Below are 27,761 nucleotides of genomic sequence, written 5' to 3'. Positions count from 1 at the left end.
ACTCACTGATTGTCTAAGAAGTGCAGCATTTGCAAAGCATATAGTTTGCTTTTTTCCTTCACAGCACCAAAGATAGAGAGTCAGGAGCAAGATGATGCAACGCAGAATGTGACGACATGTTCAATTAAGTCGAAACATAAACACGTTTAAGGCTACCTGATTTTCTCTAGAGTATCATTTTAAATGTGATGACATAGAACTACAGTAGACAGTCAAATCAAATCAAACTTTATTTGCCACATGCGCCAAATACAACAAGTGTAGACTTTACCGTGAAATGCTTTACTTTACAACCCCTTAACCAACAGTGCAGTTCAAGAAGAAGAAAATATTTACCAAGTTAGACTAAAATAAAAAGTAACACAATAAGAATAACAATAACGCAGCTATATACAGGGGCACCGGTCCCGAGTCGGGGGTGGGGGGTGTCAATGTAAATTGTCCGGTGGCGATTTAAAAAAATTGTTCAGCAGTCTAATGGCTTGGGGGTAGAAGTTGTTGAGTAGACTTTTGGTCCTAGAATTGGTGCTCCGGTACTGCTTGCCGTGCAGTAGCAGAGAAAACAGTCTATAACTTGGGGGACTGGACTCTCTGACAATTGTATGGGCTTTCCTCTGACACCGCCTATTATATAGGTCTTGGATGGCAGGAAGCTTGGCCACAGTGATGTACTGGGCCGTTCGCACTACCCTCTGTAGCGCCTTACGATCAGATGCCGAGCAGTTGCCATACCAGGCGGTGATGCAACCGGTCAGGATGCTCTCGATGGTGCAGCTGTAGAACCTTTTGAGGATCTGGGGGCCCATGCCAAATCTTTTCGGTCTCCTGAGGGGGAAAAGGTTTTGTCCTGCCCTCTTCACGACTGTCTTGGTATGTTTGGACCATGAGAGTTCGTTGGTGATGTGAACACCAAGGAACTTGAAGCTCTCAACCCGCTCCACTACAGCCCCGTCGATGATAATGGGGGCCTGTTCGGCCCGCCTTTTCCTGTAGTCCACGATCAGCTCCTTTGTCTTGCTCACATTGAGGGAGAGGTTGTTGTCCTGCTCCTCCCTATAGGCCGTCTCATCGTTGTCGGTGATCAGGCCTACCACTGTTGTGTCGTCAGAAAACTTAATGATGGTGTTGGAGTCGTGTTTGGCCACGCAGTCGTGGGTGAACAGGGAAAAGTCATTATAACTTTTAGGTTTGTGTGTATTTTTGTGTATCGTTAGATATTACTGCACTGTTGGAGCTAAGAACACAAGCATTTAGCTACACCCGCAATAACATCTGTTAAACATGTTTATGTGACCAATCAAATTAGATTTTTGATTTGATTGTCCTATTTGCAATGCATATCAGTGAGGGTAGATCTAAACCCAAAGCCTGTATAAAGAGGCATTACATAAACAATCTCTGGTATCCTTAGTGAGGGAAGTGCCTCCTCTCTGTAGTTGAGACTTTCCTCAGTACCTCTGAACTGAACTGGTAGGTCAGTTTCTTCTTGACTTTTTTGATTTCTCCCGTCTTGCCGTAGTTCCGCAGGGCCCTGGCCATCTTCTGATAGGTCATCTTCTTCCTGTTTCCTTTTTGCATGCCCCATCGATTGGCCAGAGTCTCCTTGTGTTTAGAAGAGAACTGGAAGATACCTTTCTCTCTTTCCACCCACCACACGCTATCCTTCATGTCTCCTTTCTTCAGCAGATCCAGGAGGAACTGGTACAGCCGGATCTTCCTCTTGCTACCTGGATAGGGAGATATCGTTTGGATATTGGAGATAAGGAATTCATATGGGATTCCATTTTCTCATAATTTCTCCATTTTCAACTAAGGGTACCTGCACCCTGGAGTAGTGGGCGTGTGGAAAGGAGTGAGTGTGTCAAACGCGCTCTGCTATAGGTTAGAGGTTTTGACTAGATGGTATACAGTTTATGTCAGAATTGACTTTTTGTAGCTGGTTAGGAGAACTTCCGAAGCAGGTTAGGATAATTAACGTAGCAGGTTAGGATAATTAGGGTAAGGTTAGGAAAAGTTTTAGGGTTAGCTAAAAGGCAGATTGGTTAAGCAGAGCAGTAATATCTGACCAATTAGCTGCTTGCTTTTGAAACGCCCACTCCTTTCGACACACCCACTCGTTTCCACATGCCCATACTCCGGTTAAAATGTATTGTTGGTTATTTTTGGATTATAATTATTATAGTAAATCTTCTGCATTGACAGTGATCCCTGTACGGAATAGGACACTACCCAGACAACAAAACTATTATGGCCCAAATCCAGCCCACATCTACCAGGTATTATGGCCCAGTTAGAATTATGGTCCAGAAGTGGGCCAGATTAGCCATATCAGTCAATCAGTCAGTCAATCAGTCAGTCAGACAATTAGTCAGTCCATCAGTCAGTCAGCCAGATCAGTCAATCAGTCAGTCAATCAGTCAGTCAATCAGTCAGACAGACAATTAGTCAGTCAGCCAGATCAGTCAGTCAGACAATTAGTCAGTCAATCAGTCAGTCAATCAGTCAGACAATTAGTTAGTCAATCAGTCAGTCAGACAATTAGTCAGTCCATCAGTCAGTCAGCCAGATCAGTCAATCAGTCAGTCAATCAGTCAGTCAATCAGTCAGACAGACAATTAGTCAGTCAGCCAGATCAGTCAGTCAGACAATTAGTCAGTCAATCAGTCAGTCAATCAGTCAGACAATTAGTCAGTCAATCAGTCAGTCAGACAATTAGTCAGACAATTAGTCAGTCAATCAGTCAGTCAGACAATTAGTCAGTCAGCCAGATCAGTCAATCAGTCAGTCAGACAATTAGTCAGTCAATCAGTCAGTCAATCAGTCAGTCAATCAGTCAGTCAGCCAATCAGTCAGTCAGACAATTAGTTAGTCAGTCAGTCAGACAATCAGTCAGTCAATCAGTCAGTCAGACAATTAGTCAGTCAATCTGTCAGACAGTCAGTCAGACAGTCAGCCAGATCAGTCAGACAATAAGTCAGTCAATCAGTCAGATCAGTCAGTCAACCAGACAGTCAGCCAGATCAGTCAGTCAATCAGTCAGTCACTCCGTCAATCAGTCAGACAGTCAATCAGTCAGTCAGTTAGTCAGGATTTACTGGAGTCTCCCCCAGAGGGGATATGGTCTCCGTAGTCCTCCTCTCCCTCAGACACCTCCAGGGTGGGGCTGTGGCCCCCAGGTCCCTCTTCCTCTGAGCAGTAGCGGCTAGGGGACACGGGAGCCTGCTGATGGTAATACACTGTACGGCTGCAATAAGGCATCTGTGGAGAAGAATGGACAGATCATTTGATGGATGGTTGTACTGTATGTTTTATTTAGCATCTATATGACATATAACACATTGGGGAGCCATTTTGAGCACAAGTTCCCGGATGAAAGGATGGAAACTCTCTTTATCTAGGCAGGCCCACTGAAATAGAAATATTTCAAATAAAATTGTATTTGTCACATGCGCCGAACACAACGGATGTAGACTTAACCGTGAAATGCTTGCTTACGTGCCCAACAATGCAGAGTTTAAAAAAAAACAAGACCTTGATTCTGTTAGGCTTAGTATTGTGTTTGCTTTTATTACTCTGTGATTTGGTGATCAACTACATACCTCCTGTATAAATAACCGTTGCTTAGTAGACTGGCCTGAGAGACTGTTGGACTGTGTTACTTTGAAAATGACAAAATGGGCCGGCATCTCACTGAAAGAGGAAGTAGTGGAAGGTCAACTAAATATAATCTAAAAGCAATTGTCAAAAGCACAATGGACAGACAGTCGTAACTGAAAAATACCCTTAAAAGTCCAGGCCAAATGCTTTAGAGACTGATGTTTTTTACGTCATTCTGTGGGGATTCACTTCTTATCACAAATGCAAAGCCATTATCCTATAGCCCCAAAGCCATTCTCCTATAGCCTCCAAAGCCATTCTCCTATAGCCCCCAAAGCCATTCTCCTATAGCCTCCAAAGCCATTCTCCTATAGCCCCCAAACCATTCTCCTATAGCCCCCAAAACATTCTTCTATAGCCCCCAAAGCCATTCTTCTATAGCCCCCAAAGCAATTCTTCTATAGCCCCCAAAGCCATTCTCCTATAGCCACCAAAGCCATTATCCTATAGCCTCCAAAGCCATTATTCTATAGCCTCCTAAGCCATTCTTCTATAGCCCCCAAAGCATTCTTCTATAGCCCCCAAAGCCATTATCCTATAGCCACCAAAGCCATTATCCTATAGCCTCCAAAGCCATTATCCTATAGCCTCCAAAGCCATTATTCTATAACCTCCAAAGCCATTCTTCTATAGCCCCCAAAGCCATTCTCCTATAACCCCCAAAGCCATTATCCTATAGCCCCCAAAGCCATTCTCCTATAGCCTCCAAAGCCATTCTCCTATAGCCCCCAAAGCCATTCTCCTATAGCCTCCAAAGCCATTCTCCTATAGCCCCCAAAGCCATTCTCCTATAGCCCCCAAAGCCATTCTCCTATAGCCCCCAAAGCCATTCTCCTATAGCCCCCAAAGCCATTCTTCTATAGCCCCCAAAGCATTCTTCTATAGCCTCCAAAGCCATTCTCCTATAGCCCCCAAAGCATTCTCCTATAGCCCCCAAAGCATTCTCCTATAGCCCCCAAAGCATTCTTCTATAACCTCCAAAGCCATTCTTCTATAGCCTCCAAAGCCATTCTCCTATAGCCCCCAAAGCATTCTTCTATAGCCTCCAAAGCCATTCTCCTATAGCCCCCAAAGCATTCTTCTATAGCCTCCAAAGCCATTCTCCTATAGCCTCCAAAGCCATTCTCCTATAGCCCTCAAAGCATTATTCTATAGCCTCCAAAGCTATTCTCCTATAGCCCCCAAAGCATTCTTCTATAGCCTCCAAAGCCATTCTTCTATAGCCCCCAAAGCCATTCTCCTATAGCCCCCAAAGCCATTCTCCTATAGCCTCCAAAGCCATTCTTCTATAGCCCCCAAAGCCATTCTCCTATAGCCCCCAAAGCCATTCTCCTATAGCCCCCAAAGCCATTCTCCTATAGCTTCCAACACCATTCTCCTATAGCCTCCAAAGCCATTCTCCTATAGCCCCCAAAGCCATTCTCCTATAGCCCCCAAAGCCATTCTCCTATAGCCCCCAAAGCCATTCTTCTATAGCCTCCAAAGCCATTCTCCTATAGCCCCCAAAGCCATTCTCCTATAGCCCCCAAAGCCATTCTCCTATAGCCCCCAAAGCCATTCTTCTATAGCCTCCAAAGCCATTCTTCTATAGCTCCCAAAGCCATTCTTCTATAGCCTCCAAAGCCATTCTCCATGTTTTCCTCCCCCACTCACAGCAGTGCCTCAGATGATGTCTCAATAAGGAGGTTGAGTAACTGAGGTGTAGCCTAGACTATCCACAGCCCAGCGGTTGGTGAGTGTGCACTATTCTGCTGCTCTTTCCCCTGCTAGGCTAGTGGTCGTGGCTAAACGTACCCTCGCTCAGAAAAAAAGCGCATCTTTGAGCAACCCACTGTCAGCACAGACAACTGTGTAGACATAACATCACATAACATCCAGTCCCCTTTCTGTACTCCCTCTCAAATACAGAGAGTATTATCTCTAGATATTGTACATTGTTGATAGTAATCATGTATACCACTATACTAACTTCTCTAGATATTGTACATTGTTGATAGTAATCATGTATACCACTATACTAACCTCTCTAGATATTGTACATTGTTGATAGTAATCATGTATACCACTATACCATAAAAGGCCTTGGAATCTTTCATCATGGGCTGCATGTTAGGTCATCTGTCAGAGTTGCTTTATGCCAATACGTATTTTATATTTTTCACAACTTTGACACTGTTCTCCTCTGAAATGCTCATTTTATTATACATACAGCATAAGTTGCCAAGACAATCAGAGACAGAGTAGGACTAACCTGTGGGGAGATGGGTAAGGGTCCCATTCCTGGGTCTACTAGAGTTGGACTAACCTGTGGGGTTAGGGGTCCCATTCCTGGGTCTACTAGAGTTGGACTAACCTGTGGGGTTAGGGGTCCCATTCCTGGGTCTACTAGAGTTGGACTAACCTGTGGGGAGATGGGTAAGGGTCCCAGTCCTGGGTCTACTAGAGTTGGACTAACCTGTGGGGAGATGGGTAAGGGTCCCAGTCCTGGGTCTACTAGAGTTGGACTAACCTGTGGGGAGATGGGTAAGGGTGGGGAGATGGGTAAGGGTCCCAGTCCTGGGTTTACTAGAGTTGGACTAACCTGTGGGGTTAGGGGTCCCAGTCCTGGGTCTACTAGAGTTGAACTAACCTGTGGGGTTAGGGGTTCCAGTTCTGGGTTTACTAGAGTTGAACTAACCTGTGGGGTTAGGGGTCCCAGTCCTGGGTCTACTAGAGTTGAACTAACCTGTGGGGTTAGGGGGTCCCAGTCCTGGGTCTACTAGAGTTGGACTAACCTGTGGGTTTTGGGGTCCCAGTCCTGGGTCTACTAGAGTTGGACTAACCTGTGGGGTTTGGGGTCCTAGTCCTGGGTTTACTAGAGTTGGACTAACCTGTGGGGTTTGGGGTCCCAGTCCTGGGTTTACTAGAGTTGGACTAACCTGTGGGGTTCGGGGTCCCAGTCCTGGGTCTACTAGAGTTGGACTAACCTGTGGGGTTAGGGGTCCCAGTCCTGGGTCTACTAGAGTTGAACTAACCTGTGGGGTTAAGGGTTCCAGTCCTGGGTTTACTAGAGTTGAACTAACCTGTGGGGTTAGGGGTCCCAGTCCTGGGTCTACTAGAGTTGATCTAACCTGTGGGGTTAGGGGTCCCAGTCCTGGGTCTACTAGAGTTGGACTAACCTGTGGGGAGATGGGTAAGGGTCCCATTCCTGGGTCTACTAGAGTTGGACTAACCTGTGGGGTTAGGGGTCCCAGTCCTGGGTCTACTAGAGTTGGACTAACCTGTGGGGTTTGGGGTCCCAGTCCTGGGTTTACTAGAGTTGGACTAACCTGTGGGGTTTGGGGTCCCAGTCCTGGGTTTACTAGAGTTGGACTAACCTGTGGGGTTCGGGGTCCCAGTCCTGGGTCTACTAGAGTTGGACTAACCTGTGGGGTTAGGGGTCCCAGTCCTGGGTCTACTAGAGTTGAACTAACCTGTGGGGTTAGGGGTTCCAGTCCTGGGTTTACTAGAGTTGATCTAACCTGTGGGGTTAGGGGTCCCAGTCCTGGGTTTACTAGAGTTGGACTAACCTGTGGGGAGATGGGTAAGGGTCCCAGTCCTGGGTCTACTAGACTTGGACTAACCTGTGGAGTTAGGGGTCCAAGTCCTGGGTCTACTAGAGTTGGACTAACCTGTGGGGTTAGGGGTCCCAGTCCTGGGTCTACTAGAGTTGGACTAACCTGTGGGGTTTGGGGTCCCAGTCCTGGGTTTACTAGAGTTGAACTAACCTGTGAGGTTAGGGTTAGGGGTCCCAGTCCTGGGTCTACTAGTGGCAGATGGAGGGTGTCGGTATCGGGGTAGCGATAGGGGTGGAGGAGTTGTTGGGAATGGACACTCTGGAGCTCTGTCAGGTGACTCTCTTGTGAGGAAGTGTCCAACAAGTCACTCTGGTGCATGCCTCTGTCAGAGTGGTAGTCCCAACCGTTTTCTAAACCATAAGAGAGACACAACATATTATAAGCATTGATATGAGACATTATAAAGGCTCATACATACATGCTTACAACTAGTTAAAAAAGCATTTTACTGTCAGGCTTTAAGTAACGTAATTTATTTTCAATGAGGACAATTGGAATTTCAATTGTTTACTTGTGAAACTGACTGAATTGAATTGATCGCAACCTTATCGGACAGCTATTCAGTATTTAACGAGTGAATCTTTATCACCATGTTCATAGTGTGTTTTTGCCACCCACCGTCGTGAAGTTCTCCAACATTGGTGAGATACGAGTATATCTCTACTGGTGATCTATAATTCTCGGGTTCATATGAGATTATTTCTTCGGATGCCTTTGGGAAAGAAAGATCTCATACATGTCAAAAATTAAGGTAGATTGCAAAAGATTGTGTTTCAAAGAATGGGTAATTCTATATACTGTAGGCTGAGTACATATCTTACTAGTGAGATATATACTGTATATATACACTACCGCCACTTAGAAATGTCCTTGTTTTTGAAAAAATTAAATAATTTGGATCAGAAATACAGTGTAGACATTGTTAATGTTGTAAATGACTATTGTAGCTGGAAACGGCTGATTTTTTAAAATGGAATATCTACATAGGCATACAGAGGCCCATTATCAGCAGCCATCACTCCTGTGTTCCAATGACACGTTGTGTTAGCTAATCCTATTATATCATTTTAAAAGGCTAATTGATCATTAGAAAACCGTTTTGCAATTATGTTAGCACAGCTGAAAACTGTTGTTCTGATTAAAGAAGCAATAAAACTGGACTAGTTGAGTATCTGGAGCATCGGCAGTTGTGGGTTCGATTACAGGAAACAAAGAACTTTCTTCTGAAACTCGTCAGTCTATTCTTGTTCTGAGAAATGAAGGCTATTCCATGCGAGAAATTGCCAAGAAACGGAATATCTCGTACAATGCTGTGCACTACTCCCTTCACAGAACAGCGCAAACTGTCTCTAACCAGAATAGAAAGAGGAGTGGGAGGCCCCGGTGCACAACTGAGCAAGAGGACAAGTACATTGGATTGTCTAATTTGAGAAACAGACACCTCACAAGTCTTCAACTGGCAGCTTCATTAAATAGTACCCGCAAAACACCAGTCTCAACGTCAACAGTGAAGAGGCAACTCCGGGATGCTGGCCTTCTAGGCAGAGTTCCTCTGTCCAGTGTCAACGTCAACAGTGAAGAGGTGACTCCGGGATGCTGGCCTTCTAGGCAGAGTTCCTCTGTCCAGTGTCAATGTCAACAGTGAAGAGGTGACTCCGGGATGCTGGCCTTCTAGGCAGAGTTCCTCTGTCCAGTCTCAATGTCAACAGTGAAGAGGTGACTCCGGGATGCTGGCCTTCTAGGCAGAGTTCCTCTGTCCAGTCTCAACATTAACAGTGAAGAGGTGACTCCGGGATGCTGGCCTTCAAGGCAGAGTTCCTCTGTCCAGTGTCAACGTCAACAGTGAAGAGGTGACTCCGGGCTGCTGGCCTTCTAGGCAGAGTTCCTCTGTCCAGTCTCAACATTAACAGTGAAGAGGTGACTCCGGGATGCTGGCCTTCTAGGCAGAGTTCCTCTGTCCAGTGTCAACGTCAACAGTGAAGAGGTGACTCCGGGATGCTGGCCTTCTAGGCAGAGTTCCTCTGTCCAGTGTCAACGTCAACAGTGAAGAGGTGACTCCGGGATGCTGGCCTTCTAGGCAGAGTTCCTCTGTCCAGTGTCAACGTCAACAGTGAAGAGGTGACTCCGGGATGCTGGCCTTCTAGGCAGAGTTCCTCTGTCCAGTGTCAATGTCAACAGTGAAGAGGTGACTCCGGGATGCTGGCCTTCTAGGCAGAGTTCCTCTGTCCAGTCTCAACATTAACAGTGAAGAGGTGACTCCGGGATGCTGGCCTTCAAGGCAGAGTTCCTCTGTCCAGTGTCAACGTCAACAGTGAAGAGGTGACTCCGGGATGCTGGCCTTCTAGGCAGAGTTCCTCTGTCCAGTGTCAACGTCAACAGTGAAGAGGTGACTCCGGGATGCTGGCCTTCTAGGCAGAGTTCCTCTGTCCAGTGTCAACGTCAACAGTGAAGAGGTGACTCCGGGATGCTGGCCTTCAAGGCAGAGTTCCTCTGTCCAGTCTCAATGTCAACAGTGAAGAGGCAACTCCGGGATGCTGGCCTTCTAGGCAGAGTTCCTCTGTCCAGTCTCAACATTAACAGTGAAGAGGTGACTCCGGGATGCTGGCCTTCCTGGCAGAGTTCCTCTGTCCCGTGTCTGTGTTCTTTTGCCGTCTTAATCTTTTCTTCTTATTGGCCAGTTCGAAATATGGCTTTTTCTTTGCTACTCTGCCTAGAAGGCCAGCATCCCGGAGTCGCCTCTTCACTGTTGACGTTGAGACTGGTGTTTTGCGGGTCTGTTTATCAAGTTGTGCTAACATAATTGCAAAAGGGTTTTCTAATTATACATTTGCCTTTTATTAAACGATAAACTTAGATTAGCTAACACAGTGTGCCATTGGAACACAGGAGTGATGGCTGCTGATAATGGGCCTCTGTGCACCTATGTAGATATTCCATTAAAAAATCAGCCGTTTCCAGCTACAATAGTCATTTACAACATTAACAATGTCTACACTGTATTTCTGATCAATTTGATGTTATTTTAATTTAAATTATTAAATTTTTTCAAAAACAAGGACATTTCTAAGTGGCGGTAGTGTATATATACAGTATATATCTCACTAGTAAGACATGTACTCAGCCTACAGTATATAGAATTACCCATTCTTTGAAACACAATCTTTTGCAATCTGTGTTTCTGATCAATTTGATGTTATTTTTAGTGGACGGAAAATGTGCTCTTCTTTCAAAGACTAGGACATTTCTAAGTGATCCCAAACTTTTGAACGGTAGTGTGTGTATATATATATATATATATATATATATATATATATATAATTTATTTATTTAAACTTTATTTAACTAGGCAAGTCAGTTAAGAATAAATTCATATTTACAATGACGGCCAAACATGGGCGACGCTGGGCCAATTGTACAATGTAATACACATCTCATTGGATATAAATACAAAGTTTATTATATATTTAACAAAAATCATAAAGAACAGCTCGTAAATTGACAATTTACCCACATTTTGGCATATTTCACATGTACTTTTAACACATTTCACAGCCACATTTGCAACAAACAAAATGCACACAAAATACTTACAGATGATATGATGTAGCTTTCCATCATATGCATGGAGATGACTTTAGAAGAGCCTTGTGAGTTTAGCGCTTTTAAAAAACACACAGTTCCGATTACATGAACTAACTGAGAAATATCCTTTAGATTTAATTCCCTTGAATTTCTGATTGAAATTCTGATTGAAATCCTTTTTTTTAAAGTTTGTATACAAATGTTGACAGTTGACCACTGTCAGATCAAACAGAGCTGAAAAACAATGCTGAGAGCATTAAAACCGACACCATTACTCTACTTCCACTTCTATCACCTTTATCCAATTCCTGACAGTTGCTGATTTGTCAGAGGATGTGAACCAATCATATTCACATTCATGGGTTTGGTCTCACTGCTTTTCTGACAAGATTTTAAACAATGACTCAACCTATCTTTCAGGATTTTAACTATTATATCTGGTAAATGCACTAAAATAACTGAACATAAAAAAACATGTTTTTTACTCGTGGGAGAGTTATAGCTAGCTACTGTATATAACAGTGATATTGTTTATAATGGTATTGTCAGTAAATACTTCAAAACATTGACTTAGATAAGAGGTTATTGTTGAAGAGTTTTGAGAGAAGTCTGAACCAAAAGTGAAGTTGGGAAAAGCACTTGTTCCCTTTTTTTTAAATTAAAGGTCCTGTCCTATAATAATACATAGGAGGAAGTGACACAGTGACACATAGAGCTACAGATAAATAGATTGAATGAACACAGTGAATAAATAAATATAAATAGTCATTTACAACATTAACAATATCTACACTGTATTTCTAAACAATTTGATGTTATTTTAATGGACAGAAAATGTGCTTTTCTTTCAAAAACAAGGAGATTTTCTAAGTGACCCTAAACTTTTGAATGGTAGTGTACATACACACACACATAAATACATACACACACATTTACACACACACATTTACACACACACACACACACACACACACACACACACACACACACACACACACACACACACACACACACACACACACACACACACACACACACACACACACACACACACACTCTCTTAAATGAGGAACTGTGATTGAACTAACAGATTCAATTCCTTATTAGATACACGAGTCATGACAATGAGAAAAACAACTGCAAGCCACCACAACCCAAAGATGCCTGGGAACCAAGATGCATGGATTGAATTGTATAGTTACGTACGTGATGGTACAGAAAGACATCATCATTCTCATGATTGGTGGAAACACAGTTTTGTTTTGGACAGTTGCATCATATTGCTGGCCTCAGACCTGTTGTTACATTGGTTGTTTTTGGACCCCAGATTATTATTATTATTTTTTTAACTATATTTTTTGTCTAAATCTGCTTTATTAAACAAGAGGCTAGTATCATCAGTAACAGAACCTCCTATTAATGCCAATGTGTGAAGATTCTTGTGTTTTTTTTCCCCGACATGTTAGAGTGTATATTCTTGTCCCTGCAGGAAGGTTGTTAGATCTGCAGAAAACACCGTCTCTCTCTTACACAACTCTCAAAGCATCTCCACAGCAACTGTCTCTCAGTACTCAATGGCACCCTATTCCCTATACAGTGCACTACTTTAGACCAGAGCCCTATGGAACCCTATTCCCTATATAGTGAACTACTTTAGACCAGAGCCCTATGGAACCCTATTCCCTATGTAGTGCACTACTTTAGACCAGAGCCCTATAGAACCCTATTCCCTATGTAGTGCACTACTTTAGACCAGAACCCATAGGCACTCTTAGAGGGCTACGTTTGACCAGGGCCCTGTCTCAGTCCCCAATGGCAACCGTTTCCCGGTACAGATGTAGGATCTTAATTTGGTCACGTTGCAGGAGAACCTTCCTGCAATGCAGGACATTTTAAAACTTGTCGTGTATTTGAGGTTTAAAAAAAGCTTCTGAAATGTGGAATTTCCACTTTAAAATTTCAGACTTTAATTTTCCTTACAAAAAAGTGTATCAACCCCTACAAATATGTCCAATAATTATAATTCACATAATAATTCACATTTCCTGTTGCTGCAGGATTATTATCCTTTTGTAGCAAACTGGCTCAAATTAAGATCCTATGTCTGTATAATGCACTACTTTTGACCACGAGCAATAGGGCGTTGGTCAAAAGTAGTGCATTATATAGAGAATAGGGTGCCATTTTGGATGAATAATTTGTCTCAGCTAAACTAATCTTAAATTATGGAAAAACACCTGATGAGGTCAGTTAGAGAAAACCCCTATATGTCTCTCTCTTTCTCTCATGACTCAAAGACACAAGGGTTGCAGCAGCCATTCCAACCAGACTCACCAACCACCAAACAAACTCAACACAGCTCATCTCCAGCCGGCCCCACAGAAACAAACATGGCTACCTGAAGGGTAGAGAGAAACTAACATGGCTACCTGAAGGGTGGAGAGAAACAAACATGGCTACCTGAAGGGTAGAGAGAAACAAACATGGCTACCCGAAGGGTAGAGAGAAACAAACATGGCTACCTGAAGGGTAGAGAGAAACAAACATGGCTGCCCGAAGGGTAGAGAGAAACAAACATGGCTACCTGAAGGGTGGAGAGAAACAAACATGGCTACCTGAAGGGTAGAGAGAAACAAACATAGCTACCTGAAGGGTAGAGAGAAACAAACATAGCTATCTGAAGGGTGGCAATGTGCTGAGTTGTTTGGGTATCAGTCCTAACACTATTCTGTTAAATGTACTGTAAACTCTATCTCGTACTTTATTTATTTGACTATATGAACAGTGAACATACAATTATATTGTGTTGGCCCATGCATTATCAAATGTTTGCTCTGTCTCCATCTGCTGGCATCGACTAGTGGACTCGCTAATAAATCCCTCGAGCAATATTGGACAGACCCACAGCAAGAGAGAAATGAACCAAAATACAGGCCCGTCCTGATATAAATCACCGAATGCTTTTTTAAAAAACAAAACAATTTTATACAACGTAATGTTGGTATTTGGTCGTGCTGGGACAATTAACGATAGTATTTGTGATCCGTTGTCAATAATGGCCTAGGATTATATCGTGATACGGTCATCACAGTATTATAATCTTGGTGCTGCGGCAGAGAGCGACGACATCCCCCCCCACGAACCATTGATTGCTGTCCAGTGGAAGGAATTATCCAGGCGGCTGGAACCCTCCGGGCGTAGAACAGGAGGCATCTCTTCTAAACCGCGCGCCGTGGAACATCATGTCTGCTATGAGGACATTGACGGTGGCGGGACTGTTTTTGTCTTTTTGCGCTCTGGGGCTCATAGCAGTCGCAATATGTACTGACAATTGGTACGAGACGGATGCGAGGAGGCACAAGGAACGTTGTAAGAATTATTCCAACAAAAGAAACGACCCTGGATTCATCTATATCTCCAACCAGAATCTCCCACTACGTATGTTACCGAAGGAGAATAACGTGGAGAGGAAGGGGTCGAGTGGGGGAGTTCTCCTGCGGGCTAAGCGGCACTTTTTGCCCCCTGCCCCGGCCATGGAGTCTCTCTGCAGTCGGCAGTACAACTCCACCATCTCCGGGCTGTGGAGGAAATGCCATCGAGAGGGATTCGACCTGGAGACAGAGGATCTTATCTTTAAAGGTGTCATCATTTGATCACGTCACAACACAATATATTGTTTATATATAATGTCAGTGGCATTGTAGTCTGTTTACAAGGCGTATTCATGCTCATTGATGTGGTGAATAGAGCGAATCACCATCGGAATTTGAGCTCTGCATGAGGTGCTATCCGAGGTGCTGAGTGCTGATCTAGCGGTTAGCGGTCCGCCCACATTCAAGGCCTACGCAGCAACAACAACAGCACGGCATTTCAGCCATCATTTCATAAAACAGTGACTTTAATTTATTTTTAACAAGGCAAGTCAGTTAAGTATAAATTATTATTTACAATGACAGCCTACCGGGGAACAGTGTTGTAACTGCCTTGTTCAGAACGACAGATTTTTACCTTGTCAGCTCGGGGATTCGAACCAGCGACCAACCTCTCGGTTACATGGACCAACGTTCTAACCACTAGGCTACCTGCCGCCCCCAAACACACCAATGTGACACAAATGTTGACGTTTGATTTATTTGTGTCATCTCAACATTATGTCAGTGTGTTCATGGGGTCATATTGTACTAGAATAGGCCCCACTTGTCTGTTTGGTATTTATGGATTAAAACCTATAGGCTACAGAACTGAAACTAAGACCATAGGCCAATGTAAAAACACTGCATACTAACACTGACACTGTATGTGAGTATATGTGGTGAAACTATGGTTCATGCTGCTAGTTCTTAAAAAAAAAAAAAATCTAGGTAGGCTACATATGCAAAAATATGTGTAATTTCAATATGGCCTCTCTATTTTTTTATTTAACCTTTATTTAAACAGGGAGTCACATTGAGATTTAAAAAAAATAAATTTTTTCCAAGAGAGCCCTGTACACTTTGAAACTACGTGTTGTTTTTGTTCCTTCTCTGCAGGTTTGGTTCAACGCTGCGTACCGATAAAATACTACTACTCTTCTTTAGCCCTCCCCAGACATCTGAGCATCAATATAACCAAGACTATTGGTCAGGATGAGTGGCACGCACTCCGTAAGTTACCATCGTAAACCCTTTTTCAATCTAGGTCTGGGGGAATTAGAAAGAGCCTACAAAATGGCGCCTGGTTGGTTGGAAACACAGTGGGGTTAAAGGGTGTCTGGGAAACCCCCAGAACACACCTGGGTCACACTTTATTTACAGAGTTTGTTGATAGCCCGGATAGCCATACTATCTGTTTATAAGCAACTGCTTACTAAGGTTAGGGTTGGGTTTAGAACATGGGTAAGGGTTAGGGTTAGTAGATAGCCATACTATCTGTTCATAAGCAACTGCTACCTAAGGTTAGGGTTGGGTTTAGAATATGGGTAAGGATAAGCAACTGCTTACTAAGGTTAGGGTTGGGTTTAGAATATGGGTAAGGATAAGCAACTGCTTACTAAGGTTAGGGTTGGGTTTAGAATATGGGTAAGGGTTAGGGTTAGTAGATAGTTATTTGAAATTTTACTGCTATTCTGTAGAGCATCTACAGATGGACTATCCAAATAATGTGTTATCCAAATCAGCCCTTCCCCCATCCATTAGAATTGGAATATCAATGTGGGCCCTCCCACAATTGTCAAAGATTATTGACATCAATTACTCCCAAGAGACATTGAGTACCCTCAACAGTCAATGTGTAATTCCAACCCTTCAGTCTAACTAAATTGCCACCACCACAGCAAAATAAATGATTTTAATACTATGTCGACGTCTTGATTTCTTCATCCCAAATTCCTCTCTCCCCTTGTGTAGACCTGCAGAGAATGACAGCCAGCTTCATCGGCATGGCGGTGTCCATCATCCTGTTCGGCTGGGTGATCGGAGCTCTGGGCTGCTGTCAGCAGCATGACCTGATGCAGTACGTAGCTGGACTCCTGTTTCTCATGGGAGGTAGGTTCTGAGAGAACACACGCACACTATGGACTGCTCTTCCTCATAGGAGGTGAATGACAAATGATGTTTTCAGAATACATAGCAATACCATAAAGTACCACTGGGGGGGGGGTACAGTGTTTGTTATGGAGAGTGAGGCATCGTCCTACTGGGCAGACATATTCTGAATCTACCTCTGTTCTAGCCCCTATACTCACATCAGATAGGTGCAGTTAAATGTGTTGTTTTACAGCGTCAGCCATAGTAGTACGGCACCCCTGGAGCAAATTAGGGTTAAGTGCCTTGCTCAAGGGCACATCGACAGACTTTTCACGTTGTCTGCTCAGGTATTTGAACTAGCAACATTTTGGTTACTTGCCCAGCGCTCTAAATGCTAGGATAGGCTAGGCTACCTGCCCTGCCCTCTAATTGGCTTGGTGGGAATGTCACCATAGTGCTTCCACCTATCAAATCCTCTCAGATCTGCAAGAGTGGTTAGGGAGTAGGGACTAGGGTTCGATTTGGAATTCAGAAGTCACTCTAATATCAAATCAAATTTATTTCTATAGCCTTTCTTACATCAGCTGATATCTCAAAGTGCTGTACAGAAACCCAGCCTAAAACCCCAAACAGCAAGCAATGCAGGTGTAGAAGCACGATGGCTAGGAAAAACTCCCTAGAAAGGCCAAAACCTAGGAAGAAACCTAGAGAGGAACCAGGCTATGAGGTGTGGCCAGTCCTCTTCTGGCTGTGCCGGGTGGAGATTATAACAGAACATGGCCAAGATGTTCAAATGTTCATAAATGACCAGCATGATCAAATAATAATAATCACAGTAGTTGTCGAGGGTGCAGCAAGTCAGCACCTCAGGAGTAAATGTCAGTTGGCTTTTCATAGCCGATCATTAAGAATATCTCTACCGCTCCTGCCGTATCTAGAGAGTTGAAAACAGCAGGTCTGGGACAGGTAGCACGTCCAGTGAACAGGTCAGGGTTCCATAGCCGCAGGCAGAACAGTTGAAACTGGAGCAGCAGCACGGCCAGGTGGACTGGGGACAGCAAGGAGTCATCATGTCAGGTAGTCCTGAGGCATGGTCCCAGGGCTCAGGTCCCCCGAGAGAGAGAAAGAAAGAGAGAATTAGAGAGAGCATACTTAAATTCACACAGGACACCGGATAGGACAGGAGAAGTACTCCAGATATAACAAACTGACCCTAGCCCCCCGACACATAAACTACTGCAGCATAAATACTGGAGGCTGAGACAGGAGGGGTCAGGAGACACTGTGGCCCCATCCGATGATACCCCCAGACAGGGCCAAACAGGAAGGATATAACCCCACCCACTTTGCCAAAGCACAGCCCCCACACCACTAGAGGGATATCTTCAACCACCAACTTACCATCCTGAGACAAGGCCAAAGAGTATAGCCCACAAAGATCTCCGCCACGGCACAACCCAAGGGGGGGCGCCAACCCAGACAGGAAGATCACGTCAGTGACTTAACCCTCTCAAGTGACGCACCCCTCCTAGGGACGGTATGAAAGAGCCCTAGTAAGTCAGTGACTCAGCCCCTGTAATAGGGTTCGAGGCAGAGAATCCCAGTGGAGAGAGGGGAACCGGCCAGGCAGAGACAGCAAGGGCGGTTTGTTGCTCCAGAGCCTTTCTGTTCACCTTCACACTCCTGGGCCAGACTACACTCAATCATATCAGAGATGAGTCTTCAGTAAAGACTTAAAGGTTGAGACCGAGTTTACGTCTCTCACATGGGTAGGCAGACCATTCCATAAAAATGGAGCTCTATAGGAGAAAGCCCTGCCTCCAGCTGTTTGCTTAGAAATTCTAGGGACAGTTAGGAGGCCTGCGTCTTGTGACCGTAGCATAAGTGTAGGTATGTACGGCAGGACCAAATCGGAAAGATAGGTAGGAACAAGCCCATGTAATGCTTTGTAGGTTAGCAGTAAAAACCTTGAAACGGTCTTGTAATACCATCAATAAATGCATGAAACAGTCTTGTATATACTCTCTCCCTCTCTCTCTGTCTCTCTCTCCCTCTCTCTGTCTCTCTTCCTCTCTCTCACCCTCTCTCTGTCTCTTTCTCTCACCCTCTCTCTGTCTCTCTCTCCCTCTCTCTGTCTCTCTTCCTCTCTCTCACCCTCTCTCCCTCTCTCTCTCTCTCACCCTCTCTCTGTCTCTCTCTCCCTCTCTCTGTCTCTCTTCCTTTCTCTCACCCTCTCTCTGTCTCTCTTCCTCTCTCTCACCCTCTCTGTCTCTCTCTCTATCTCACCCTCTCTCTGTCTCTCTCTCCCTCTCTCTGTCTCTCTTCCTCTCTCTCACCCTCTCTCCCTCTCTCTCTCTCTCTCTCCCTCTCTGTCTCTCTTCCTCTCTCACCCTCTCTCTGTCTCTCTCTCTCTCACCCTCTCTCTGTCTCTCTTTGTCTCTCTCACCCTCTCTCTGTCTCTCTCTCCCTCTCTCTGTCTCTCTTCCTCTCTCTCACCCTCTCTGTCTCTCTCACCCTCTCTCTGTCTCTCCTCATCTCTCTCACCCTCTCTCTGTCTCTCCTCCTCTCTCTCATCCTCTCTCTGTCTCTCCTCCTCTCTCTGTCTCTCTCACCCTCTCTCTGACCCTCTCTCTCTCACTCTCTCTGTCTCTCTCTCTCCCTCTCTCTTTCTCTCTCACCCTCTCTGTCTCTCTCACCCTCTCTCTGTCTCTCTCTCTGTCTCTGTCTCTGTCTCTCTCACCCTCTTCTCTCTCTGTCCCATCAGGAACGTGCTGTATCATCTCTCTGTGTACATGTGTATCAGGGATCAACTTCCAACTGTCCCGTTATCCTCGCTACATGTATGGGATACCAGAGGACATCAGTCACGGATACGGTTGGTCCATGTTCTGCGCATGGGGGGGCCTAGGTCTCACCCTATTGGCCGGCTTCCTGTGCACCCTGGCTCCTTCCCTATACCCCCCTGTCCCTCACACCATGGTAGAGAGGCCGCAACGCAAGCCCCGACACGAGAACGGCTGTGTGTGACCCCATAGAAATCAACTACTATTTGAGTTGAATACAGGAGTTTGTGACATTCAGTGTCTGCCAGAATCTCCAGTGACAGGACTCTCATCCCTCCTAAGTCTTGTTTCTTCTATGAAAAAGAGATGTTTTTCTGTTCTGACTGGACAGGAGACGTTCCCCAGGGACTAAGAACTAAGATCTGTCAGTGCTGTGTGTCTGACTGCACAAAGAAAGAAACAGACAGAAAGACATTGGCTCTGGTTCTCCAGCTGGAGGGGGTCGGATGGTGACTGTTTACTGTGGAGGAATTCAGTTCTTCTTGTCTTCGGTCCTCCTCTTCCTCCTTCTTCCTCCAAAATGTCAACAGTTACAAAATGATCTTTTTTGTCCCAATAATGAATTGTTCGGTGTTATTGCTTGCTATTAAAAGAGGAGAGAAGTTACTCTCCTAAAATATCTTCCTGTACCTTTGACCTTTTGATGCTGGTTCTAAAAAAAAAATAAAAGAACACAGAAGAACAATAATAGCCAAACTTTAAGGGATGAATTCTAACTTCTACTTAAGTCTATCTTTCACTGACTCTCCCATTGACGTCAATGCATGGCCAAGTGAAAATTCGACAGGAGTCCCAAAGTTAGGATATACCCCAAGCTAAGTTGTAATACATTAAAATAACAAGGATGTGCATTCTCACATTTTCAAAGGGCAATCGTGTAGTAGTTTTACTGTTTGTACCCATTGATAACAAAATAAAGTGTAAATGTCGATTTAGAAAATGTATGTATGCAGGTTTGCTTTTGTGTGTATTAAAAAAACAACATGAGCATTAAGATACAAGATTGTATTTGATGGGAAATGTTTTGATGTTCTTGAAGTTTACTGATCATGATAGTACCATCAAGATATTTTTGAAAAATAAAATGATGATACGAACCGTTGCTCTTGTGGTTGTGGAATGTAACGATTATACAATACAAGATAGCCGGTCCATTCAGACTCTGACCCTCTGTGAGAGGAGACAGTGATACTGGCCGTGGCAGATCTATGCATCGTATAGATCTGGGCTCCCGAGTGGTTCAGCGGTTCTAAAACACTGCATCTCAGTGCTAGAGGCGTCACTACAGACCCTGGTTCAGCGGTCTAAAACACTGCATCTCAGTGCTAGAGGCGTCACTACAGACCCTGGTTCAGCGGTCTAAAACACTGCATCTCAGTGCTAGAGGCGTCACTACAGACCCTGGTTCAGCGGTCTAAAACACTGCATCTCAGTGCTAGAGGCGTCACTACAGACCCTGGTTCAGCGGTCTAAAACACTGCATCTCAGTGCTAGAGGCGTCACTACAGACCCTGGTTCAGCTGTCTAAAACACTGCAGCTCAGTGCTAGAGGCGCCACTACAGACCCTGGTTCAGCGGTCTAAAACACTGCATCTCAGTGCTAGAGGCGTCACTACAGACCCTGGTTCAGCGGTCTAAAACACTGCATCTCAGTGCTAGAGGCGTCATTACAGACCCTGGTTCAGCGGTCTAAAACACTGCATCTCAGTGCTAGAGGTGTCACTACAGACCCTGGTTCAGCGGTCTAAAACACTGCATCTCAGTGCTAGAGGCGTCACTACAGACCCTGGTTCAGCGGTCTAAAACACTGCATCTCAGTGCTAGAGGCGTCACTACAGACCCTGGTTCAGCGGTCTAAAACACTGCATCTCAGTGCTAGAGGCGTCACTACAGACCCTGGTTCAGCGGTCTAAAACACTGCATCTCAGTGCTAGAGGCGTCACTACAGACACTGGTTCAGCGGTCTAAGACACTGCATCTCAGTGCTAGAGGTGTCACTACAGACTCCCTGGTTTGAATCCAGGCTGTATCACAACCGGCTGTGATTGGGAGTTCCATAGGGCGGAGCACAATTGGCCCATCGTCGTTAGGGTTGGCCGGTGTTGTCACACCCTAATCTGTTTCACCTGTCTTTGTGATTGTCTCCAACCCCCTCCAGGTGTCACCCATTTCCCCCATTATCCCCTGTGTATTTATACCTGTGTTGTCTGCTGCCAGTTCGTTATGTTCGTCAGACCTACCAGTGGTTTTTTTCCCCTTTGCCTCTGGCTTTGCTATAGTTCCTGTTTTCTAGTTTCCTGGTTTTGACCATTCCTGTTTGTCTTGAGCCTGCCTGCCATCCTGTACCTTTGCCCCACCTATCTGAATTACTGACCACTCCCTGACCTGAGCGTGCCTGCCATCCTGTACCTTTGCCCCACCTATCTGAATTACTGACCACTCCCTGCCTGAGCCTGCCTGCCATCCTGTACCTTTGCCCCACCTATCTGAATTGACCACTGACCACTCCCTGACCTGAGCGTGCCTGCCATCCTGTACCTTTGCCCCACCTATCTGAATTACTGACCACTCCCTGACCTGAGCCTGCCTGCCATCCTGTACCTTTGCCCCACCTATCTAAATTACTGACCACTCCCTGACCTGAGCCTGCCTGCCATCCTGTACCTTTGCCCCACCTATCTGAATTACTGACCTCTGCCTGACCTGAGCCTGCCTGCCATCCTGTACCTTTGCCCCACCTATCTGAATTACTGACCACTCCCTGACCTGAGCCTGCCTGCCATCCTGTACCTTTGCCCCACCTATCTGAATTACTGACCACTCCCTGACCTGAGCCTGCCTGCCATCCTGTACCTTTGCCCCATCTATCTGTATTACTGACCTCTGCCTGACTTCTGCCTGCCATTGACCTGTCCTTTTGCATGCCCCTGTTAGAATAATAAATGTTGTTACTTCGACTCTGTCTGCACCTGGGTCTTACCCAAAAGGTGATAGTACGACCTGGCTATGACTGACCCAGCAGACTCGGACCAGCTCAACGCCATCTCTTCCCAAGGTTCATTTGGCATGAAGCCTAAGCTGTCATGGAAATAATATGTTAATTTAGGGCCAAGACTATAAGCTAAAGAGGAAATAATATGTAATTTTTTTAATTTAGAAGACTAGGCAAGTCAGTTAAGAACAAATTCTTATTTTCAATGACGGCCTAGGAACAGTGGGTTAACTGCCTTGTTCAGGGGAAGAAATAATTTGTACCTCATTTGGCAAGTTACTAGTCCAACGCTCTAAATAAGCTACCCTGCAGGGTCTGTAACGCCTCTAGCACTGAGATGCAGCGTATTGGGTTAAAAATAATATGTTAATGTTGAATGCTTGAACCAGGCTGTAGACAATAATATGTTAATTTGCAACCAATGACAATAAGGGGTGTGGAAATAATATGTTAATTTAGAAGACTAAGCTGTGGAAATAATATGTTAATTTGGAAGACTAAGCTGTGGAAATAATATGTTCATTTACAAGACTAAGCTGTGGAAATAATATGTTAATTTAATATACTAAGCTGTGGAAATCCATATGTTAATTTTGAAGACTAAGCTGTGGAAATAATATGTTAATTTAGAAGACTAAGCTGTGGAAATAATATGTTAATTTAGAAGACTAAGCTGTGGAAATAATATGTTAATTTGGAAGACTAAGCTGTGGAAATAATATGTTCATTTAGAAGACTAAGCTGTGGAAATAATATGTTAATTTGGAAGACTAAGCTGTGGAAATAATATGTTCATTTAGAAGACTAAGCTGTGGAAATAATATGTTCATTCAGAAGACTAAGCTGTGGAAATAATATGTTAATTTAGAAGACTAAGCTGTGGAAATAATATGTTCATTTAGAAGACTAAGCTGTGGAAATAATATGTTAATTTAGAAGACTAAGCTGTGGAAATAATATGTTAATTTAGAAGACTAAGCTGTGGAAATAATATGTTAATTTAGAAGACTAAGCTGTGGAAATAATATGTTAATTCAGAAGACTAAGCTGTGGAAATAATATGTTCATTCAGAAGACTAAGCTGTGGAAATAATATGTTAATTTAGAAGACTAAGCTGTGGAAATAATATGTTAATTTAGAAGACTAAGCTGTGGAAATAATATGTTCATTCAGAAGACTAAGCTGTGGAAATAATATGTTAATTTAGAAGACTAAGCTGTGGAAATAATATGTTAATTTAGAAGACTAAGCTGTGGAAATAATATGTTAATTTGGAAGACTAAGCTGTGGAAATAATATGTTAATTTAGAAGACTAAGCTGTGGAAATAATATGTTAATTTAGAAGACTAAGCTGTGGAAATAATATGTTAATTTAGAAGACTAAGCTGTGGAAATAATATGTTAATTTAGAAGACTAAGCTGTGGAAATAATATGTTAATTTAGAAGACTAAGCTGTGGAAATAATATGTTCATTTAGAAGACTAAGCTGTGGAAATAATATGTTAATTTAGAAGATTAAGCTGTGGAAATAATATGTTCATTTAGAAGACTAAGCTGTGGAAATAATATGTTAATTTAGAAGACTAAGCTGTGGAAATAATATGTTAATTTAGAAGACTAAGCTGTGGAAATAATATGTTAATTTGGAAGACTAAGCTGTGGAAATAATATGTTAATTTAGAAGACTAAGCTGTGGAAATAATATGTTAATTTAGAAGACTAAGCTGTGGAAATAATATGTTAATTTAGAAGACTAAGCTGTGGAAATAATATGTTCATTTGGAAGACTAAGCTGTGGAAATAATATGTTCATTCAGAAGACTAAGCTGTGGAAATAATATGTTAATTTAGAAGACTAAGCTGTGGAAATAATATGTTAATTTGGAAGACTAAGCTGTGGAAATAATATGTTCATTTAGAAATGTATGAAAAGAGCAGGAGATCAAAGTCAATTATCAGACCACTAGGGGTCAGTGTTTTTAGATGAGATGTGTTGTCTAGTATGATACACTAAATGCACAAAACATTTGGAACACCTTCCTAATTTTGAGTTGCACACCCCTTTTTCTGCCCAGTGAACAGCCTCAATTTGTCAGGGCTTGGGACTCTACAAGGTGTCGAAAGCCTTCCACAGGGATGCTGGCCCTTGTTGACTCCAGTGCTTCCCACAGTTGTGTCAAGTTGGCTGAATGTCCTTTGGGTGGTTTGACCATTCTTGATACACAGGAAACTATTGAGCATGAAATACCCAGGAGGGTTTCAGTTCTTGACTCAAACCGGTGCTCCTGGCACCTACTACCATACCCTGTTCAAAGGCACTTAAATATTTTGTCTTGCCCATTCACCCTCTGAATGGCACACATACACAATCCATGTCTCAATTATCTCACCCTCTGAATGGCACACATACACAATCCATGTCTCAATTATCTCACCCTCTGAATGGCACACATACACAATCCATGTCTCAATTATCTCACCCTCTGAATGGCACACATACACAATCCATGTCTCAATTATCTCACCCTCTGAATGGCACACATACACAATCCATGTCTCAATTATCTCACCCTCTGAATGGCACACATACACAATCCATGTCTCAATTATCTCACCCTCTGAATGGCACACATACACAATCCATGTCTCAATTATCTCACCCTCTGAATGGCACACATACACAATCCATGTCTCAATTATCTCACCCTCTGAATGGCACACATACACAATCCATGTCTCAATTATCTCACCCTCTGAATGGCACACATACACAATCCATGTCTCAATTATCTCACCCTCTGAATGGCACACATACACAATCCATGTCTCAATTATCTCACCCTCTGAATGGCACACATACACAATCCATGTCTCAATTATCTCACCCTCTGAATGGCACACATACACAATCCATGTCTCAATTATCTCACCCTCTGAATGGCACACATACACAATCCATGTCTCAATTATCTCACCCTCTGAATGGCACACATACACAATCCATGTCTCAATTATCTCACCCTCTGAATGGCACACATACACAATCCATGTCTCAATTATCTCACCCTCTGAATGGCACACATACACAATCCATGTCTCAATTATCTCACCCTCTGAATGGCACACATACACAATCCATGTCTCAATTATCTCACCCTCTGAATGGCACACATACACAATCCATGTCTCAATTATCTCACCCTCTGAATGGCACACATACACAATCCATGTCTCAATTATCTCACCCTCTGAATGGCACACATACACAATCCATGTCTCAATTATCTCACCCTCTGAATGGCACACATACACAATCCATGTCTCAAGGCTAATAAATCCTTCTTTAACCTGTCTCCTCCCCCTTCATCTACACTGATTGAAGTGGATTGAACAGGTGACATCAATAAGGGATCATATCTTTCACCTGGATTCACCTGGAGTCACCTGGAGTCACCTGGAGTCACCTGGTCAGTCTGTTATGGAATGTTCCTAATATTTTGTCCACTCAGAGTATCTCGTTGTATCTCGTTGTATGTCGTTGTATCTCTATCTCGTTGTATCTCGTTGGTCTGCAGTGCAGCGCAGCCACCTTGGGAGAGACATTCATCGACAGGATGAGATCAGAGATAGCAGGATCATTGGCTGCCGTCTGATAACAGGGAAAGTGGTCTAAACCTCTGAGTTATGACCCACTGTGGTTCCAGTACTCCCTAACCCCGTTTAAACCTGGTTCTATGTCCACATTCTGATTGTGCCCACCTTTATAGACCGGTGTAGATGATGAAAAGACGCATTGTGATCCGATTTCATTCAGATCTTGTAAGTGTAAACGGACAGGATCAGGAGGAAGGACACGGCGTGTTAGTGGCAGGTATAAACAGGGCATTTGTGCCATTACATTCCCTGTCTAGTTATAGTCCAAAACATGGGAGGCAGGGTAGCCTAGTGGTTAGAATGTTGGGCTAGTAACCGGAAGGTTGCAAGTTTAAATCCCAGAGCTGACAAGGTACAAATCTGTCGTTCTGCCCCTGAACAGGCAGTTAACCCACTGTTCCTAGGCCGTCATTGAAAATAAGAATTTGTTTTTAACTGACTTGCCTAGTAAAATAAATAGTCCAACACAAATGGATGGAATGATTCAACTAGAACTGCCATTTAATATACTAGGCAATGCATGTGGTACTTTACAATCACACAAAGGCCATTTAGACAACCATTGATTATATGTACAGCATCAGTGAGAACCACACCGTTAATAATTAACTCATTATTGAATGACCTGGGAAGGAAAGTCTGCCATGTATTTACTGCAGTGGGTCTAACTTGTGGTCAGTATATCCAGCCCGGTCTCATTGACTAGAACTGACATAGTAAACGTACAGATGGTTATTTAATGGCTAGTCGTGGTGGATGGGTAGGCAGATAATGCCAGCATCTAGCAAAACAAAAGTTGTGAGTTCGAACCTCATCACAGACAACATTTGAACAGCTTGCTACTTTGCAACTACATAGCATAGCATAACCCTTCTCCTAACATTAACCCATTTAGCTACCCCTTCCACTAACCTTAACCCGTTTAGTTAACCCTTCTCATAACCCTAGCCCTGTTAGCTAACCCTTCTCCTAACCCTGTTAGCTAACCCTTCTCATAACCCTAACCCTGTTAGCTAACCCTTCTCATAACCCTAACCTTGTTAGCTAACCCTTCTCATAACCCTAACCTTCACCCGGTTAGTTAACCCTTCTTATAACCCTTACCCTGTTAGCTAACCCTTCTCCTAACGTTAACCCTTCCACTAACCTTAACCCGGTTAGCTAACCCTTCTTATAACCCTTACCCTGTTAGCTAACCCTTCTTATAACCCTAACCCTGTTAGCTAACCCTTCTCCTAATCTTAACCCTTCCACTAACCTTAACCCTGTTAGCTAACCCTTCTTATAACCCTAACCCTGTTAGCTAACCCTTCTCCTAATCTTAACCCTTCCACTAACCTTAACCCTGTTAGCTAACCCTTCTTATAACCCTAACCCTGTTAGCTAACCCTTCTTCTAATCTTAACCCTTCCCCTAACCTTAACCCTGTTAGCTAACCCTTCTCCTAATCTTAACCCTTCCCCTAACCGTAATCCTTTTAGCTAACCCTTTCCCTAACCTTATTAAAACAAAGATGATTAATGACTACGTGATAAGAGCAGTAACTCTTGTCTCCTACTCACCACCAGTCTAGTTCACTCTATTAAAACAAAGATGTTTAGTGACTACATGATAAGAGCAGTAACTCTCGTCTCCTACTCACCACCAGTCTAGTTCACTCTATTAAAACAAAGATGATTAGTGACTACATGATAAGAGCAGTAACTTCTGTCTTCTACTCACCACCAGTCTAGTTCACTCTATTAAAACAAAGATGATTAGTGACTACATGATAAGAGCAGTAACTTCTGTCTTCTACTCACCACCAGTCTAGTTCACTCTATTAAAACAAAGATGATTAGTGACTACGTGATAAGAGCAGTAACTCTCGTCTCCTACTCACCACCAGTCTAGTTCACTCTATTAAAACAAAGATAATTAGTGACTACAT

At 43.6% G+C, this 27,761-nt stretch overlaps 2 protein-coding genes across 2 annotated transcripts; one reads left to right on the top strand and one right to left on the bottom strand.

The window, feature by feature from the left end:
- Positions 1–207: 207 nt before the first annotated feature.
- On the bottom strand, positions 208–11,148 carry LOC139406343 (transcription factor PU.1-like). The gene is made up of 5 exons (XM_071148851.1): positions 10,845–11,148; positions 7,872–7,965; positions 7,404–7,603; positions 3,096–3,258; positions 208–1,727 (listed from the first exon to the last, which is right to left on the bottom strand). Exons 1-5 carry the CDS (start codon positions 10,875–10,877, stop codon positions 1,408–1,410), a joined length of 810 nt encoding a protein of 269 aa, XP_071004952.1. The 5' UTR covers positions 10,878–11,148; the 3' UTR covers positions 208–1,407.
- Positions 11,149–13,753: 2,605 nt separating this feature from the next.
- LOC139407541 (transmembrane protein 178B-like) lies at positions 13,754–20,196 on the top strand. The gene is made up of 4 exons (XM_071151359.1): positions 13,754–14,474; positions 15,365–15,478; positions 16,220–16,357; positions 19,104–20,196. Exons 1-4 carry the CDS (start codon positions 14,078–14,080, stop codon positions 19,364–19,366), a joined length of 912 nt encoding a protein of 303 aa, XP_071007460.1. The 5' UTR covers positions 13,754–14,077; the 3' UTR covers positions 19,367–20,196.
- Positions 20,197–27,761: the final 7,565 nt, after the last annotated feature.

The sequence above is a fragment of the Oncorhynchus clarkii genome, chromosome 4, assembly GCF_045791955.1.
Source record: "Oncorhynchus clarkii lewisi isolate Uvic-CL-2024 chromosome 4, UVic_Ocla_1.0, whole genome shotgun sequence".
Classification (NCBI taxonomy): Eukaryota; Metazoa; Chordata; class Actinopteri; order Salmoniformes; family Salmonidae; genus Oncorhynchus; species Oncorhynchus clarkii.
This window is presented reverse-complemented; position numbering and strand designations above follow the sequence as displayed.